We start from the raw sequence: 18,434 nt of genomic DNA, 5'->3' as shown, positions 1-18,434 counted from the left end.
AAACATCATATGGGTAAATTTTAGAAATGCTGATAACTGATTATTTTTCCTTGGAAAATCTATTCACTGCATAGCTCCTAGTTAATAACTTGAAATTAACTGAAAATAATGACAAAAAATTAGATAATATAAAATTCTTTCAGAGAAAAATACTTACAGTCAGTTGCGTTGATAAACTCCTCGAAATTATAAACACTAGGGTCCTCACTGACTCCACTCTGAGCAAACTGTGGACTGAATACATCTCTCTGGCGAGCCTGTGCAGATGCCTGGACAATTTTCTTGTCTTTCAATTGTTTCTTTGGTGTAACTTCAGCAACCAGTCTCATGGCCTCTTTGGTGATTGACTCAAACATACTGTCACTCACTGAGGAAACTGGTTTTGATGACAACTGGCGAGAACAGCTCTCTCGAGGACCCAGACCTGCAGGTTCACTTACAGTACTCTTTACAGTTGTATCATTAGACACTTCCTCATCCTTATCTGGATTGCCTTCCTTTGATTTCCTAGGACATCTTAATGCAGAATCTCTATCTGAAGCAGCAAAACTAACCTTTTTGGAAGTATCTGCCACTGAAGCATCACTTGAAAACAGACTGTGACTCGGGTCTGTTATACCATCAAGTTTACAGTCCTTTCCTGGCACTGAAATGTCACCATCTTTCATGTCAACTTTACTTTCTTGTTTTGAATTCAGTACACTACTAGAAGGTTCTTGTAAATTTTCAACCTTATTTTTTGTTTCAGGCTTACATGAAGCTTCAGAATCTACTGCTTCCTGTCCCTGAGCAGTAAATGATATGCTCAATTTTGCTGGACTGTTTGCAACAGAACTTTTTGAAGCAAAAGGATTAAAGCTAGGGTCATCCAAGTTGTCTAAAAAGTCTAAATGATATGCCTTTTTAGCCAGCGAGATATCTTTCTCCTCTTTTTCATTTGAATTCACTCCAGTTTCCTCTACTTTAGATTTAACAACTGGTGCCCTCTTCTTTAGGGTAGGTTTCATAGCTTTTTTGATAACTTTAGGTTTACTTGTACCCGATTTTTCACCTGCTTCAGTTGTCTGTGAAGATACTTTATCTTCAGATGTTTGTGAAGTTTCACTCTCTTCAGATATTTGCATAGATATTTTCTCTTCAGGCATTTGTGTAAACTCTTTCCCTTCAAATGTTTGTGACGAGTCTGTTTTTTTAGTTGATTGTGCACACTGTTTCTCTTCAGCTGTAGCTGTAGCTTCTCCTTTGCTTTTCTTCTCTTCATTTGCCTCAGCATCAGATTTTGAGCTTAAGCTTCCATTGCCGGGAGAATTCATTACAGATGACTTTGTAGCAAAAGGATTAAAACTTGGGTCATCCAAGTTGTCAAGAAAATCTAACTGATACACTTTCTTTGGAACAGGAATATCTTCTTTGTCCTGATCCTTGTTGGAATCTATACATAATTCTGATGAGTTAGCATTGTTTTCATTATTAAAAGGTTTGCATGTGGAAGAATTAAAATTTACTTCTGAAGCTTGTTTAGTATTTTTGGTTATTTCACTTATGCTTATATTAGGCTCTGAAACTCCTTTCTTGCAAGAGGAAGTAGCCTTTAGCTCTACTTTATCAGCAATGTCAGGATCGTCTTTCTTTGATGTATCAGCTGAAAGGAATTCAGAATTCTTACTAGGAGTGTTTGTAACAGATGTTTTTGTTGCAAAAGGATTAAAGTTATTATCATCAATGCTATCAATAGAGTCCAAATTGTACCCCTTTTTAGGAGGGGTCATCTCTTCAACCTGCAGCATCTTTGATATTGGCTCTTCAGTCTCCTGTCCTGAAGTTTTGACATCCACGTCCTCTTCATTGACTTCCTCAGAAGGCCCAGTAGCTTCTCTGGTTACCAGCAGCTCTTCATCACAGTCTTCCATTTCACCTACAAAAGCCTCATCATACTTCCGTTTTGGAGAAATTACTTCTGGAGTATCCTGTGAAACAGGAGGTATAGTTGACGTATCATCAGAGCTTCTCATGCTAAATTCATCTGAAACTGATGCAGTGTTAGCAATAAAACAAGTGGATTCTGTTGAAGCCTCTGTTGCAACTAAATTATCAGGCATATTCTTCGCTTCCAAATGATCTATTTTGCAAACACTTGTCTTAGAATCATACACTGATTCACTTTTGGCCACATTACCATCATGGTCCTTGGGAGCATCATCTTTATCAATTAAGTCCGGAGAATTAATTATAAGACTTTTAGAAAGAAAAGGATCAAACTCAGGATCCTTCATGCTGTCAAAGGCTGCTTCTAAGCTATATTTTTTCTCTGAAGGTAAGTTCTCCGTTATTGGTTGCAGACCATTTACTGAATAATCAAAATTATTTGAGTTCTCTGGAAATTCCTTATCCTGCAAATCAGCCTGGAGATCTGGAGAATTGACAACAAAACTCTTTGATGCAAATGGATTAAACGTGGGATCATCACAACATTTTAAGATTCTATCTAAATCATAACTAACTTTGGGAGGAGCAATAGCAGCTTCCTCAGAGTCAGGCTTTGGCATCATCACCTGAGAAGTATTGTCATCTTCCTGAACTACATGACTGGGGAAGTTAATATCAGTATTCTGAGAGGAAGAACATTCAAATTTGTGGTCTTGTGCTGTTTCCAAGTTGTAACTCCTATGCTGAAGCTCTTCACTTTCTGGCTTATGTCCAGATGTCAGGTTAACTGCACTTGTATTTTCTTTAACCGGTAGTGTTTCAGTGTTGGGAGAAGTACTTTGGGATAAAGGGGTGTCTGAATGATTGCTGTTAATTTCATTTACAGTTTCCCTTAACTCCCGATTTCCTTCAAGCACATTATTCTCTGTTGCCTCTGATTCTGACTTTCTAGGGAGATTCTTTTTATCTACCTTTGGCTTTACCCCTAATGGAGAAACATCAGGGTTTTTCTTGGGTTCTGCAGTGCTGCCCGTACTTGTTCCAATAAGGAAAGGATTAAAATCAGGATCACTGAAGTTTTTCTTTTCTCCATTTACTTCATTTTCAGCATCCACAACTGGTAGACTCCTAACATCTGATTCACTTATCTGTAAAACTTCACGATTACTAGGCATCCCTTTTGTATTATTAAAAAGCAATTGTGCTCTCTCAACACTGTCAACACAAACATCCTTTCCAGCCAAATTTCTCTGGTCTTCATCTTGGACTGTAATTTTCTCCATACAACTCATAAGCATATCTAAGGGGTCATTCAACTGTTCCACAGGTTGCTTTGTGGAGAGATTTTGGTCCCTTACTGGAGAGGCAGAGAAGCTGTCAATATCATCACTAGCATCATGGAAAATGTCATCATCATCTTCATCCACTACAGCCCCCTTGACACCCTTAATCTGCATTTTTTCAAAACTACTCAGAAGTGAGTTTTCAAAAACTGTATCTGACCTGAAATAAAAATGGACACATTTATGGCAAAGTTTGGTACCACTGACTAAAATCAGGCAGAAAATATACTGTTATTTTTTAAAAGTAATTTGTATTTTTCCTAGGATACAAACCTATACTTTCACATATGGAGTTTCTTGCACCAGGTGCTTTCCAGTGGTCACTGACTTAACTAAAAAAAAAAAAAAAAAAAAAAAAAAAAAAAAAAAAAAAAAAATATATATATATATATATATATATATATATATATATATATATATATATATTGAGTAGGCCTATGAGTCACTTGTAACCTGAACCAACCTTACTCTGTCATTGTGTGAAGCGTGAACCCCGCTGCCCGCAACCCCAATTGGCTCCATAGATTGGGAGGGATCAGAACTACAAGGGGAGCAGAGGGTAAATTCTTTATAAAAGCATAGCTGCCTATCCTAGGAAAAATAAAATTTCCTTTAAAAATACGGTATTTGTTCTGACAGGCATACAAACCCACACTTTCATATGTGAAGCCCCACTAAAAGGCGTGAGGTCAATCTAACCCATTGAGGAAGGTGGGCTTGTACTGGCGTAGCAACTACCCATGTCGAAGGTCTTTCCCTCTAACAAGAACTCGCTTAATTTACCAACACCAGAACGCCACATTACTCTACTCGCCATGTCTATCTAGCATTCCTGTGATGCTCCTAACTCCTCTCCTGCAGAACCCTGCAGATCTCAACTCTCCTATACCACCTGCTGGGCTACTACTACTGGGCTAAGGGGAAAAGTATTCAAGGACTTGTGGGCCAAATCCCTTAGGTAGAAGGATATGAAGGTTAAGTGTCTCTTCCAGACACCTGCCTCTAGGATCTGCATAATGGAGTAGTTCTTCTTGAAAACCAGTGAAAGACCTAATGGACCCCCACCCCTAAAGTCATGGCCTTGATCCTAATCAGGGAGGGTCTTCCCCTTCTGCAGGATTTGTACGTCCTGATTAACTCCCTCAGCCAGAAGGAGATCGTGTTCTTGGACCCATACTGATAAGTAATTTCCTACAGGTAGGTCTTTGGGGAGATCATCTGTTTCAAGTAATAATGAGACAATCACAAATAAGGAAGCAGTTTAAGACCGCGGTGTGATGTTGAATAGGAATATGTTATGCAATGACCAAATATAGCAATAATATTATCTCAAGGGTCTGCCTGGGCATAGGGCCATCTCACCTTTGTCATCCCCAATGAATTCCTTCAATGATGAGATCAAGAACAGCTCGGACTTCAGGTCCGGCGAGGGGGTCTGGATCTTGGCCACAAAATCCGGGATGAACTCCAGAGACAGTGAGGACCAACCTACGGAGTGGGTTACATTATATGAGAGGGCATGCAGTTCTCCAGTTCTCTTGGCCATGGAAAGGGAGAGGAGGAAGATAGTCTTCAACACCAGGTCTCTATCTAGCACCTTTTTCAAGGTGCTCGTAAGGAGTGAGTCTCAAACTAGAGAGGACTTTAGGCACATCCCCCTCAGCAGCTCTCATTTCCCATGATGGGCACTTCTGTCAAAAGCACTTGATGATGGTGGACAACTCCAAAGTGGTGAGAGCTGCTTGATAGCCTCCACACGTGTAGGCAGGAGGAGTTTACTGTATAATGGAACCTCCCATTGTACTAGTAGAGTGGGAATGTGAGTCAGTTCTCTTCGAATATTCATCAGCAGGTGGAGTAGGTTGGCCAAAGCAGGGTCACCAGCATCATTTTTAGCCCCTGGGACACAAAAAGCCTGTTGATTACCCTTCTCATCTGACTGAATGGCAGGAAGGCATAAATGTCTACGTTATCCTAGTGGTGCTGGAAGGTGTCCTGCAGAGCATACAGTTCAGAGGCAACTTCGCATCCCTCGTTGCAGCAAGTAGGTCTATCATCACACCTTTACTGAGCTCCATTAATCTGTCAGTGAAGCCTTGATCTAGTGACCACTCAGTGCCTACTACCTGATCTGTTCTGCTGAGTTGGTCCACTGTGATATTCCTGTTACCTGGGATGTACCTGGCTATCAGGTCTAGTCCCCGGGCTTCTGACCACTTGTACATTTCCTCTGCAAGATTACTAAACTATGGGGTGATGGTCCACCCTGCTTGTTTATGTAGCCTACCATCTAGGTGCCGTCGCTTATCAAAACTGCCAGCCTTTCCACTGGTTGGTCTTGGAAGTGCTGGAAGTGCTGGAGTGCCAGCCAATCTGCTCTTATTGCCTGTTCATGTCCAGCCAACGAATGTACATCCTCCAATCTCTGGTATTTCCAAGGAGGGCCCAGCAGGAGCCAACTCATTTCTCTATCCCCTCTCTCAGATCTATGTGAGGAGGAAGAAAGGCGGAAAGAATGGGATGAACCTTTGTCCCCTCTGGTTTCCATTTGGTGGACGACCACGATGGGAGGCCTCAGCAGGTCTCCTGACAAAGATTGCTATGAGAGGGTCTCTTAATGGAATTAAAGGAGCAGAAGTACCTGCCACAGGTGTCACTGGTGGGGGGGGGGGGTCTCGGTAAAGGTGGAATCATCAGCAGATATGGATAAGTGCTATGAGTAGCCTCCCTCAAGGAGGAGCTGCCTTTATTGCAACACCTTTCACATAGAGAGTTCACTGGGGTGATTGCCAGCCCTAACACTCCTATCATGTGGAGTCTCTAGTGCCCTTTTGTCCCCTACAAGAACTATAAACAAAATGCGGGTCTACCACTATTGGGGACACAAATTCACTACATATCAAAATTCTGGCTTATTATTATACTCCAAAGGAGCCAAGGCACAATGAACAGGGGATTCACACATGTGGGAGGCAGACCACACACTCAGGTGAACAAAAAGGATCACTTGGCTCACACAAACACAAAGAAAACACATATTAAGCCCTGCCCTTCACTGAAAAACCAGCAAAAATCACTTACACACACACTGGGCTACTGGAAGAGCACAACGCTGGGAAGGCAATGACCCTACGGTTAAAAATGCAAAGGCATGAACACAGGATGCACACAAAGACAATCAACTAAAATGGGAGATAACCCAGTGTCATGTAGGCGCAAGTGTGGCTGAAAACACTATAGAAGAGTAAGGCCAGCTCAGGTCATGAGTGACTTATAGGCCTCCACGATAGGATTTTGTTTTTCTAGTTAAGACAGTGACAGCCAAAGCACACCTTGTGAGAGAAACTCCATCCATGAAAGCTTAGGTCTGTATTCTCATCAGAAGAAACAATGATTACATAGCCACATAAATTGAAGGCAATATGAAAATAGAAGGAAAAGCATATTTTCTTTTTATACATTCTTGACCACCTGACAGCAAAAGGAAAACTAATAATTCATATTCAACAGGGACAAGAATCTCGTGCTTTATACAGTATAACCCCAATAAAACAAACAGTGCTAGTGTTGATCTTTAATCAATTCTGTATCTAGATCCTACATCAAATGTCAAAAATATATATTAAGTGCTATGGATATAATTTTGAAGCACTGCAATTAGAATATGAATTTAAAAGTATCTTGAACCTCTTGTCACTAGTATCTCAAAGATTATGTACAATATTTCAAAGAACAACTTCATGGTTAAAACAAAATCTCACTCCTGTATCATTACCTAGAATATATTGTACTGTATATGCCAGTTAGGAAACAGTCAGCTGAAATTCAATTAACTTTCAAAGTTACTTACTGGTCTGGTGCCCCTGGACTTGTACTTGAAGTATTTACTAGGGTAGAATTAGCAACAGGGACGTTTAGTCTAGATTCTACCCGAGGTAAAGAAATAGTCTCATCTAGCTGAGGTAGACTTATGGTATCATCAAGATCTAACACTAGGAAAAAAAAAAAAAACAAGGAACATCAATGTACAAGAACTATACACAAAACTGAATGATCATCCAATAATGCAGTAAAGAGTGATATAGTTCAAAAGAGCAAATGCTATAAAGTTTTACAAAAAGTTTAGCAACAGCATGACTGCCAATATCTAATTCCACTCTTGTCTTCTTGCCATTTTTTTTTACAAGGACACTATTCTGTAAAAACTTATAAAAAATAATAACTACATTATGCTAACAATAATTATAATTTTATTTCAGCTCTAGGTCATATACCAATACACACAATACAATTGTACCAATAAAAAAAAAAAAAAAAATATAGTTGATAAAAAGAAATAATGCACAATTAAAACAGTGCTAATAACAACTTCAACAAGGGAGGCCAATTGTGATAAACCCTTTTATCTTTTGTCCTAACCCTAATACCAACCATACTGGCTACAAAGTGAGAGACACAAGAAAGGGAGGGAAAGGCTCTAAGTACAAAAGGAGGATAAGCATGCAAGGTGGCAAGAGGTCGAGGTAGCATTATACTTTTGTATTTACCTACTGTAGAGCTTATAAGATTATCCAGGCTGCTAAAGTTGAGGGATCTGGTAATAGAGTCCTAAATGGAGAGAGGATCATGCACCTTCCTTTGTATAACAGCATTCTCAGATCAACACCCAGTGCTAATCCACCCCAGATCATTAATGTATAAATTCTTATAATATCAAGCAGAAAACAAAAGCTGAAGTATCTGACCTGTCAGCAATAGAGCATGCAGTCCCAAGCAAAACACTGAGAGGGAAGACACAATTTGATCAGAGCAGTGTAGCCTCCAGAGTGAACACTTTGGAGGAGTCCTAGTTCCTTCCCCAAGGTTTTTACACTCATGGATGTCCCCTGATTTTATGGAAATATTTCTCCTACTCAGCATGACGAGGTTCCATAATTATTATTATTATCGTTCAGAAGATGAGCCCTATTTATATAGAACAAGCCCACAAAGGCCATTGACTTGAAATTTAAGCTTCCAAAGAAAATGGTTCTCATTACGTAAGAGAGGGTAAAGGGAAATACAGAGAGATCTCACTTATTAAGAAGAAAGAATAATTTAATATATAAAAATTTATTAAAATGCAATGAGAATAGCATTAGTAGTAATGCACTGCATTTTCACTTGAACTTTTTAAGTTCCAACTGCACAACATCCTCAGGGAGATTTCCAGTCCAATGGCTTGAGGGATAATGGACCCCTAGAACTGAGAAGTTCAACCGCAGCCAATCAAGTTGATCAGTACTGTGCACAGGAACCATTTCTGTGACAAACATTTCAAAACTGAAACCAATCAAGAGACCAAGAGGGGTTGCAGGGACATGGGTTGTGCACAAACACACACAGCGGATGAATGCAGAAGTGGATATTATGTCTAACGCTGAAGTGGACATGAGAACACCAGAGTATGACATAGCTCAGTGAACAGACTAACATGAAAACAAGTAAGACAGTAAAAGGCAGGGTCAAATAATTTTCATAAGAATGGTAATCAGCCTGGAGGGGACTAAGACCATAACCAAAACAATTCTGAAGAATTTATATGTGCAGTCCTGGTGCCAGATCCATCCCTCCAACAATACCAAAGATATCGCAAAGGAGTACCAGTAACTGATCAGCAAGCTGATATAACTTAGCACAGGACAGTCCCTTGACAGAATGGTGGATGATATCTATAACATGCAAGGCTCTCCCAAAGCAAGTCTTGCAGATAGACAGGTCTCTAAAGAATCATGCCTAAATCCACTACTCCCTGGACTTGAGCATGGGGAGCAAAACCTGTATTCCTTGCTCAGGAGAACGAACACTTCTCCAGGAGGATCACTCAGAGGAGAGGCACATGACTATCTCCCTCTTGGTGGTCTGAAGGCTAGGACAGGAGAGGATGAGAACAGCTGAGGGTAACTCAAATATAGAGGGAAGGCAAAAGATGGTGTAGGGTCCACACGTGGACCCCACACACACCTTCATTGCATTGGCCAGTAATCCCACAACAACAACCCCGTATGCCAATGCGCAGACAAAAGAAACACATCTTTCATCTATCTTTTGTACATATATCTTATTTATTATCATTATCATATTAAATGTATTGTCATCATCATATACATTGCACTGTCCAGCTCTCAGCCACATGCATCTTAACTTCAGTCCTGTATTATGTACCGATTCATACATATATTTCCATCTGCCAACAAGCACATATGATTGTGTTTAATCACTGTTTCTACTTGCCTGATGTCAGGTGCTACATTTCCACTTGCAAGAGCTATTGACTTGTGTGTTTGTTGTCTGAATAAATTAGCAAGATGTGAATTCAGGCCCCTTCCTCGTACCCATCGTTACAACAGAAACCACGATTCCTTCCCCAACCTAGTTGTCCCTTGATAAATCCATATCTGCAAAAGTGAAGGCTAAGGGCCGACAGCCAAAGCAGCGACCAAAGAGAAAAGGCTTTAGGCTGAAGCCCATGATCCTTAAGGGAGAATCACCAATTCACACCAATGCTGACCAGAGAAACCTCCATCAACCACCAGAAGCAGTAGAACAAAATCCTTTTTCATTAGTGGCCCAAACAACCAGGAGAAAAGAGAACATGTATGTACAACCATAATCATCATCTCAGAAGACAGATGAGGAGTGCAGAGATCCATATTCTCAAAGCACCTCCCAAGCTGGGAAGTATTGGTCCTTCGGAAAACTAGGCATGAGCTCATCTACTACTAAAGAAGAGGATGAAAGAAAAGGGGAAGATGAAGCACTAAAGTTTCTTCAGCCCCTCTACAAAGGTTCTCTCCCAACATTATATTTCATAAACAAAATGGAAGACATAACATCCCATTATTCATGTGTAACAAGCCCACTGGAGCCACAGACTTGAAATTCAAGATTCCGAATTTGGTGTTCGTCAGAAAGAAGTAACAAAAGATAATGGGAAATACAGAAAGAAAAGATCACTTATTAAAAAAAATCAACAAATTCAAAATTAAATAAATAAAAATGTAAGTAAATTATTAAATTACAAGAAGAATTGTACTAGGGTAGTACTGCATTGCATCTTTGCTTGAACTCCTCAAGTTCCAATTGTACAACATCCTATGGGAGACTGTTCCAGTCCAATGATGTGAGCAATAAAGGACCTCTGGAACTGAGAAGTTCGACAGCAAGGCACATTAACTGCATACTGGTGCTGCTGTTCAGCAAATATGGTTGCTCTCAGCAGGAAAAGGGAACTGGGGATCAATTGTGTAGGTGAAATTTCTCTTAAATACAACTTATGAAAAACTGACAAACAAGAGACCATCTGCCGATGTTCCAAGTCATAACTGCTAATATTAGGAAACAGAAACCTACCAACATGAACCACTCTATTTCAAAGAGATAAATCTCTGACAGTAGACATCCACACTGGAGAACAGTATTCTAGTAAAGGAAGGACAAAAAATCTAAAACAGGCTACACTGATTTTATCACTGTCATAAATACATGAGGCCTTATGTACAATACCCAACTTTTGTGCAGCACTTGCTGACTGTTTCATTAGATGTTTCTCAAAAGTAAGAGTGAGTCAAAAGTAGACAGTGCTGGACTGTGGACAGTCCAAGATGATATGGCAACAAGGAGGGACCAAACTGAGGCCTGCCCCTTGAAAGTCTTACTGAAGGCTGGTCAAAAACTCTCATGACTAACCCTGCATCTTCTCCCAGAGCTCGTGCCTCAAAGACCAACATCTCTTCTACAAGAGAACAGACCTTTCACAGGAAATACCAAAGGAAAAGCCAAGGAACAGACTCTTGATATACTGTATGTACACACTATAGCTTAATTAATAAAGACAACTTATAAAGAACATTTTACATTATTGTACAGTATTATATAGTCTGTTTTCTCCCTTTCTTTCACTAAAGAAAGAACAAAAATTACTCACCTTAACCTCCATAGATAAAAGAACTTCGAAAATCCATACTTAATCATCACACATCTCAAGATGAAAATTATTGTATAAGTTGTGAGGGAATGTAGAATGTGTGTATGGAAACAAAGGGAAATAAGAAATATACTATACGGTAAGTGTAGTCTGACAATTTCTATTAGATTAGAACCTATAGAGCTACTTAAGAAAGTTTTTCTTTTTCGAGAAGAATGAATCTACAGTATTAACCCTTAAACGCCTACCTAATGGACGTACCATACGTCGACGAAAATTGTCTGTTGGATGTCAAGTGGACGTACCATACGTCGACTAAAAATGCTTTTTTTAAATATGCGCGGAAAAATAATTATAGGCCTAGTTTGCAGAAGGTTTCAAATCACGCGCCTTGAGGGATGCTGGGAGTTCACAGATTAAGCTGTTGTTTTGTTTATAAGCGTCACCCAGACACGCATGCGCGAATTCCCTCCTTCTCGTACCAGACAGCATCAGCGTCGGACCGTGCGAGAGCGATTTTTTGACGCATCCGTGTTTTGCAGAACTTTGGCGAGTGTTTGCGTATTTGTGCTGCAACAGGACGTTTGCAGAGATGTCTCAAAGCCGTCAGGACCGTGAAAGGCGCATACTGCCTGTTGGTAGTGAGTGTGTGAGACGAGTTTTGGACTGGGATGCTGGAGAAGGACCCAGCAGCCAAAGTGACCCAGCTTCTCAGCGCCCGTGTTGTTCGCCCGTGTGACCGAAGCGACCAAGGACCACATCCGTGCCTTTTACGACCCCTAGGAAGCATCGGGGTGTCTGAGGGCATCCGTAAATTTTTAAAAAACTTTTTCCTTCACTGAAAATCCTGGCATTTCTTGAGTCACCTTGTCATAATTTTTTCGCCATTTTATATTATTATTACATAAAGTGTTATACATCAAAATGTGCGCAATTTCATGTAGAATACAACAAAAAATAAATCATTCTTTTAGCTTTTAACAGTTTTGAAATATTTTCATTTAAATCACGATAACTGACAAAATTTTAACATTCGGTCAATTTTGACTCTAACGAAATGCTCGAAAAACGCAATCATAAGCCAAAATTCTTACATTCTAGTAACAATCAATCATTTACCTTTATTCTGCAACAAACGGAAAGTCTCCAGCACAATATTTCGATTTATGGTGAATTTTTGAAAAAAACTTTTCCTTCGCTCATAAAAAATCCTAGCATTTCTTGAGTCACATTGTCGTAATTTTTCGCGTTTTATATTATTCATTACATAAAGTGTTATACATCAAAATGTGCACAATTTCATGTAGAATACATCAAAAAATAAATCATGCTTTTAGCTTTTACCATTTTTGAAATATTTTCATATAAATAACGATAAATAGAAAAAAACCAACCTTCGGTCAACTTTAACTCGATCGAAATGCTCGAAAAACGCAATCGTAAGCCAAAATTCTTACATTCTAGTAACAATCAATCCTTTACCTTCATTTTGCAACAAACGGAAAGTCTCTGGCACAATATTTCGATTTATGGTGAATTTTTGAAAAAACCTTTTTCCTTCCATCTGCGCGCGCAAACTCCGCTAAAAATCCTAACATTTCTTGAGTCACCTTGTCGTAATTTTTTCGCCGTTTTATATTATTCGTTACATAAAGTGTTATACATCAAAATGTGTGCAATTTCATGTAGAATACAACAAAAAATAAATCATGCTTTTAGCTTTTACCATTTTTGAAATATTTTCATATAAATAACGATAAATAGAAAAAAATCAACCTTCGGTCAACTTTAACTCGATCGAAATGGTAAAAAAATGCAATTGTAAGCTAAAAAACTTACAGTCTAGTAATATTCAATCAATTTCCTTCATTTTGAAACAATTGGAAAGTCTCTAGCACAATATTTCGATTTATGGTGAATTTTTGAAAAAATTTTTTTACGTCCGCACGTTACGAATTCATGCATCATTTTGTGATAATATTTTTTCTGTGTTGCTTTAATCGTTTTACAATCTGTTATATACCAAAATCATTGCAATTTAGTGTACAATACAACTAAAAAAAATTAACTCATTAGCTTTAACTGTTTTGCTTACAGCGCGATTTGTATACAATTATATACGAGTTTTTTTTTTTTGCTGTCATATATTCCAATATTTATATATGATAATGATATTTTTTTATTTCTGATGGTTGCATACTAAACTTCAGGCAATGAGAAAAAAGGAGCCAAAAATGAACTCTTAATCTTAAAAACTAAAGCGTGCTGTGATTTTTGAAAAAAAAAAAAATTTTTCGGCTTAGCGCTAGCTCCCGAACGCCGCCGGCATACGGGAGACGTTTTTGTAAATAGGGCTTCGGCGTTTAAGGGTTAAGGGAACTACTATACCTTGACATAATAAATTTCATCAACTGTAAAGATATGTGCATGCAACAGTAATATTATACAACTTCAGTACAAGAGATACAAATCTCTTAATTCTCCTCCTAAACTTGGGGTAAATTGATAATCAAACTCACCAGAGTCATCCATGTTACTAGAAGGTTGTTCTCTGAATGTCATCTTGGCCACCTTCAATTCAGGAACAGTCTGATGGGATTCACTGAGGAAAGGAGAGGAATTTGGTTTTAAGGAGCAATTATAAAACCATATAACTACAAACTTTTAAAAAGATAACCTTAAAAAAATATTTTCAGTGGATAATTATTGTTAACATACATCAATGAACTTGTCAGTATTGCCATAAGACAGGCTGCTAGGTATAAAATTAAAAGAACACAGGAATTCCTAAATCCTTTATACACAAAACTGCATAAGTACTACTGTACACACCTCATTCCAGGTAATTTTTCGATCACTTCATCTACTATTTCTCTTGCAATCATCTTGTATGTTGTGTGCTCTAGTTTTGTGACAACTTCAGTACGATCCCGCCAGTTTTCATCATCATCTAGTGATTGGATGGCTTCAAATTTGGATGGTGTGGCAAGCTGAAAAATTATTTCAAGTATACAAGCTTTAAGTCAAATCAATTTGAAATCCTTTTGTAATGTAAATTAAAAAACAAATAACATGAGTACATTTTGCATCTAGTTATTACCTACCTTTTGATCTGTGCAAAATGTAGAAATGCATGCAGATTTTGTCATAAAGAAATGCACTTAACTGATAAGTACAGAAGCTTTCTGAGGGTTAAAGAAAATCATAAATTCTAGGTAATTTGCATTTTTAATGCTAGGTTATTTGCATTTTTCTTGGACGTACAAACCTGAATTCTTTTATATAGTTTACGTTTAGGAAAAACTGGTGTTAACAAGGTATTTAACAAGTGGCAGACAATTGAGATTTGTCAGCTTCCCAGTCACGTATGTGAGCAGGGAAAGAATGGTTCCTGCAAGAGTGAAAGTACCTGTAAAGCTGGCATGTGATTCCACAGCTAACAGGGGCCCTGCACTATAGAAAGATTTTTTGTAACTTTTCTGTGGAAATACAATTTGGTTTCCCTTGTGGAAGGGAAGGCCAAATCAAAGATAGCACATTACTACCAAATCCCAGATAACTAGGCTATGCTCTACCAGTAGCCCCCCTCTTCATTTTTGTTATTGGAGGGATAGCTGGAGTCACACCTACAGATTACAAGTGTTTAAAATGAGATGCCTTGCTATTCAATTCACATGCGTTTGACCCATCCAGTGAGATTATTGCCACTGGCCAAAGACAGTAAAAGGGAAAGAATACTATCACCTTTCTATTCATCCCAACTTACACCACTGTCAATCACCTGTCCTAACAAGGAAGTATCGAAGGACTTCTGGGCAATATCTCGCAGGTAGAGAGGCAAAGGTATTTTAGCAAAACCAAACACAGGCAGTCCCTGGTTATCGGTGGGGCTTCCATTCCCGACGGTGTGACGATAACCAAAAATTGCCAATAACTGGAAATCGATGAATACCGGCGCCTCTGTTATTAAACAAGCGCCGTAAAACCAGATCACCGATAACCGAGGCCGCCAATAACCGGGGATTGCCTGTACCTACCCTCAGTACCTGTGACACTGTGACGTTCATCCTGAATACAGGGAAGAGCAATGCCAACTTTGCGCACCCTAAATAAATATGGAGCAACCACCCTTGCCAAGCAACTTCTACAGCCACTTGATGACCACACAAAGCCAGAACAAGTCAGCAGCACTCAGGCATAGGGTGTTGAGTTTCGTGCAAGTTATGACACAAACCTCTTGCTAGAAAAAATAGTACCTTGTTGCAACCACTGCCTACGAAGTCTCGATAAGAGATCATAAGAGTCTGCTATCTCTCATCAGGGACCCGTACATTCTCAGTTTTGACCACAACCTCAGGAACAAACAAGAACAAAAGGAATCCTCATCCCTCAGAGCTGCATTGTGTACAAGACTGTGCAGTTTGCCTAGTCCCTTTGCTGATGTAAGAAGTTAACAATACAGTATATATATACATACACGGGGTGTGGTAATAAAGTATCAGGACTGTTGCTATAGTAAAGGAACTAAAATACGCAGAATGAGGCCACTTGACCTTGACCCCCAAATGTGCATGCACTAAGTTTTCAGTGTCCTTGCTCATTTCCGCCCTTTACAGCAGTGCTTGGAAGGAACATGTGTAGTGTGTGTGGTCATCACATTGACTATAATGAAGAAAGTTGAGCAGAGAATCTGCATCAAATTTTGGCAAAAGCTCGGTGATACCTGTGCACTGACTTACGCAAAGTTGCAAAAAGTATATGGAGAGGAGTGTATCGGCCGCACACGAGTGTATGAGTGGTTCAGGCTTTTCAAGATGGCCGACAAAATGTCGATAGTGACGAACATTCTGGGAGACCTGCAACCAGCAGAACTGAGAAAAACATAGCAGTTGTGCGTAAAGCTGTGAAGAGAAATTGTTGAATCACTATCCATGAGTTATCGGAGGATGTGCAGATAGTTACGGTTCAGTTCAGTCTATTCTCACTGAAGATTTGGGTATGAGACATGGGTCTGCCAAGTTTGCGCCAAAACTGCTTTCAGCTGACCAAAAGGAAACCTAGGTTTCATTTGTGCAAGAACTCCTTAATTGCATCAAGAACGATGAAATCTTTTCGAAAATGGTCGTTACTGGTGACAAATCTTGGGTCTATGACTATGACCCACAAACCAAGGCTCAGTCTTCACAGTGGAAGACCCCAACATCTCTGAGACCGAAGAAAGCACAAATGAGTCGAAGCAATGTGAAGACACTGTTGACCGTTTTCTTCCACTACAAGGGAATTGTTCACCATGAGTATGCTCCACCTGGTCTGACAGTAAACAAGAAGTACTACTGTGACATGTTGCAGCATTTGTGGGATGCTATTAGTCAGCAATTGCACCACGACAACACACCCGCCCATCTAACGCAGCTTGTGCAGCAGCTTTTGGCCAAGCACAACTTCCCCAATACAGCCATCGTATTCCCCAGATCTTGCCCCTTGCAACTTTTTCCTCTTTCCAAAAAATCAAATCCCACTTGAAAGGGAGAAGATTTCAGGACATCAAGGAGATCCAAGTGAATGCAACGAGGCAACTGCTGATTATCTCAGAAAACAAGTTCCAGGAATGCTTCCATAAACAGGCACAGTGCTGGATAAAGCGAGGGCTTCCGGAGGGGGCTACTTTGAAGGAAATTAAATGCTAAAATGGTACGTATTGTAGTTATCTTTTTATAGTACCAGTCCTGATACTTTATGGTCACACCTCATATATATATATATATATATATATATATATATATATATATATATATATATATATATATATATATGTGTGTGTGTATGTGCATGTGTGTGTGAGAGTTTTGAAAAACTGTCTTAACATTTTTCTACAAATACTAGTACTAAATATTCACTTACCTTTCCCTTAAGGGGACTCTTAATCTGACATGAAGATTTATTTCCAATGTCCTTAAAAGGAGTGCGCATAGTCTTACTGTCCACATTCATTTTTGAAGTATCTTTCACTTTGTTTAGCTGACCTTGCATATCCCTTGGTGCAACATTTTCAGTTTCACTCATGGCTGTAAGTTCTGAAAAATAATTTTATGAACATCATTGTATATGTAAGTGCTATTATATATATATATATATATATATATATATATATATATATATATATATATATATATATATATTTATATATATGTATTTATATATATATATATATATATATATATATATATATATATATATATATATATATATACATATATACACACAGTATATATCTTTTGTCTTTTTTGTCTTAAACTTGAAATTTAAAAATTTTCTCAAATTTTGACACATTAGTTAAAAATGTTTAACTTGCACAAACAGCAACTTATCTTTTCTTATTATTTTTGAGGCAGCTTCTCTGAACAGCTTTTTTTAAAACCATTTCAAGTAAATCAGAATTACCATATGTGCCTATACTACTCATTCTCTTAACTTTACCAATATATTATTTTACCAGATAGTTTACCCAATTCATACGATTTAATCTACACATATTGCAATACACATTTTTTACTTGGAAAGGAGTAGCAAGCAGGACTATTTAAAATACTTGAAATGAGTAAACTAGCTGAAAATCAAATTTTTGGTACATCAGTGTCTGATCAAAACATATTGAACCAAAGCAGTTTTAATGAAATCGAAGAAATCAGATATTAATCTTTATACTGTTTGTGTCAAAACAGGTCATTCTAATTTACCATCTGTTAATAAACTTGGCTTCTTGTGGGGCTTTTGTGTGTAAAAATAAACATATAACATTAAATTTCTCACATTATTCAGGTAAATTTTTCAAGTTAGGGTATCTGACCTGCACTGTCATATGGGCCTACATGCCTTTCTGTATCGTTCAATCTAAAAACTTCATGGTATTTCTATGAATTACCTCGGCACGGACTGTATGGAACGGTTCCGCGAATACGATACACATTAGGAAGTCATATGTTCAAGAAGGGACTGGCTAAGGGAATCTATTATAAAAGGAACCGTACTAACCTAACGTACCCTACCTAACCTAACCTAGTGGGCCGTATTACTTAGCTGGGGGAGCCACTTTGCCCCTCCGGTGAAAGTAACTCCACTTTTACCAAAAGTTCCCCTGTAACACTGCACATGCTCGATAGCAAATATATAATCAGTTCCGAGGTTAATTACAGGCTATT

General features: G+C 38.6%; 1 protein-coding gene across 2 annotated transcripts in view; it reads right to left on the bottom strand.

Annotated features, from left to right (window-relative positions):
• The window catches only part of LOC136838750 (transforming acidic coiled-coil-containing protein 3-like), a 36,143-nt gene that overhangs the window by 17,017 nt on the left and 692 nt on the right, over nucleotides 1-18,434 (bottom strand). For both annotated transcript variants that reach the window (XM_067104217.1, XM_067104216.1), the window contains exons 2-6: nucleotides 17,137-17,309; nucleotides 14,068-14,225; nucleotides 13,755-13,837; nucleotides 7,120-7,261; nucleotides 158-3,429 (exon numbers count right to left, since the gene is read on the bottom strand). In XM_067104217.1, coding sequence (XP_066960318.1) covers nucleotides 158-3,429; nucleotides 7,120-7,261; nucleotides 13,755-13,837; nucleotides 14,068-14,225; nucleotides 17,137-17,298 — 3,817 coding nt within the window. In that variant the 5' untranslated portion in view covers nucleotides 17,299-17,309. The remainder of the gene's footprint in view (nucleotides 1-157; nucleotides 3,430-7,119; nucleotides 7,262-13,754; nucleotides 13,838-14,067; nucleotides 14,226-17,136; nucleotides 17,310-18,434) is intronic.

The sequence above is a fragment of the Macrobrachium rosenbergii genome, chromosome 5 (genome assembly GCF_040412425.1).
Source record: "Macrobrachium rosenbergii isolate ZJJX-2024 chromosome 5, ASM4041242v1, whole genome shotgun sequence".
NCBI lineage: Eukaryota > Metazoa > Arthropoda > Malacostraca > Decapoda > Palaemonidae > Macrobrachium > Macrobrachium rosenbergii.
Note: the sequence above shows the minus strand (reverse complement) of the source record. Positions and strands in the feature narration are given on the sequence as shown.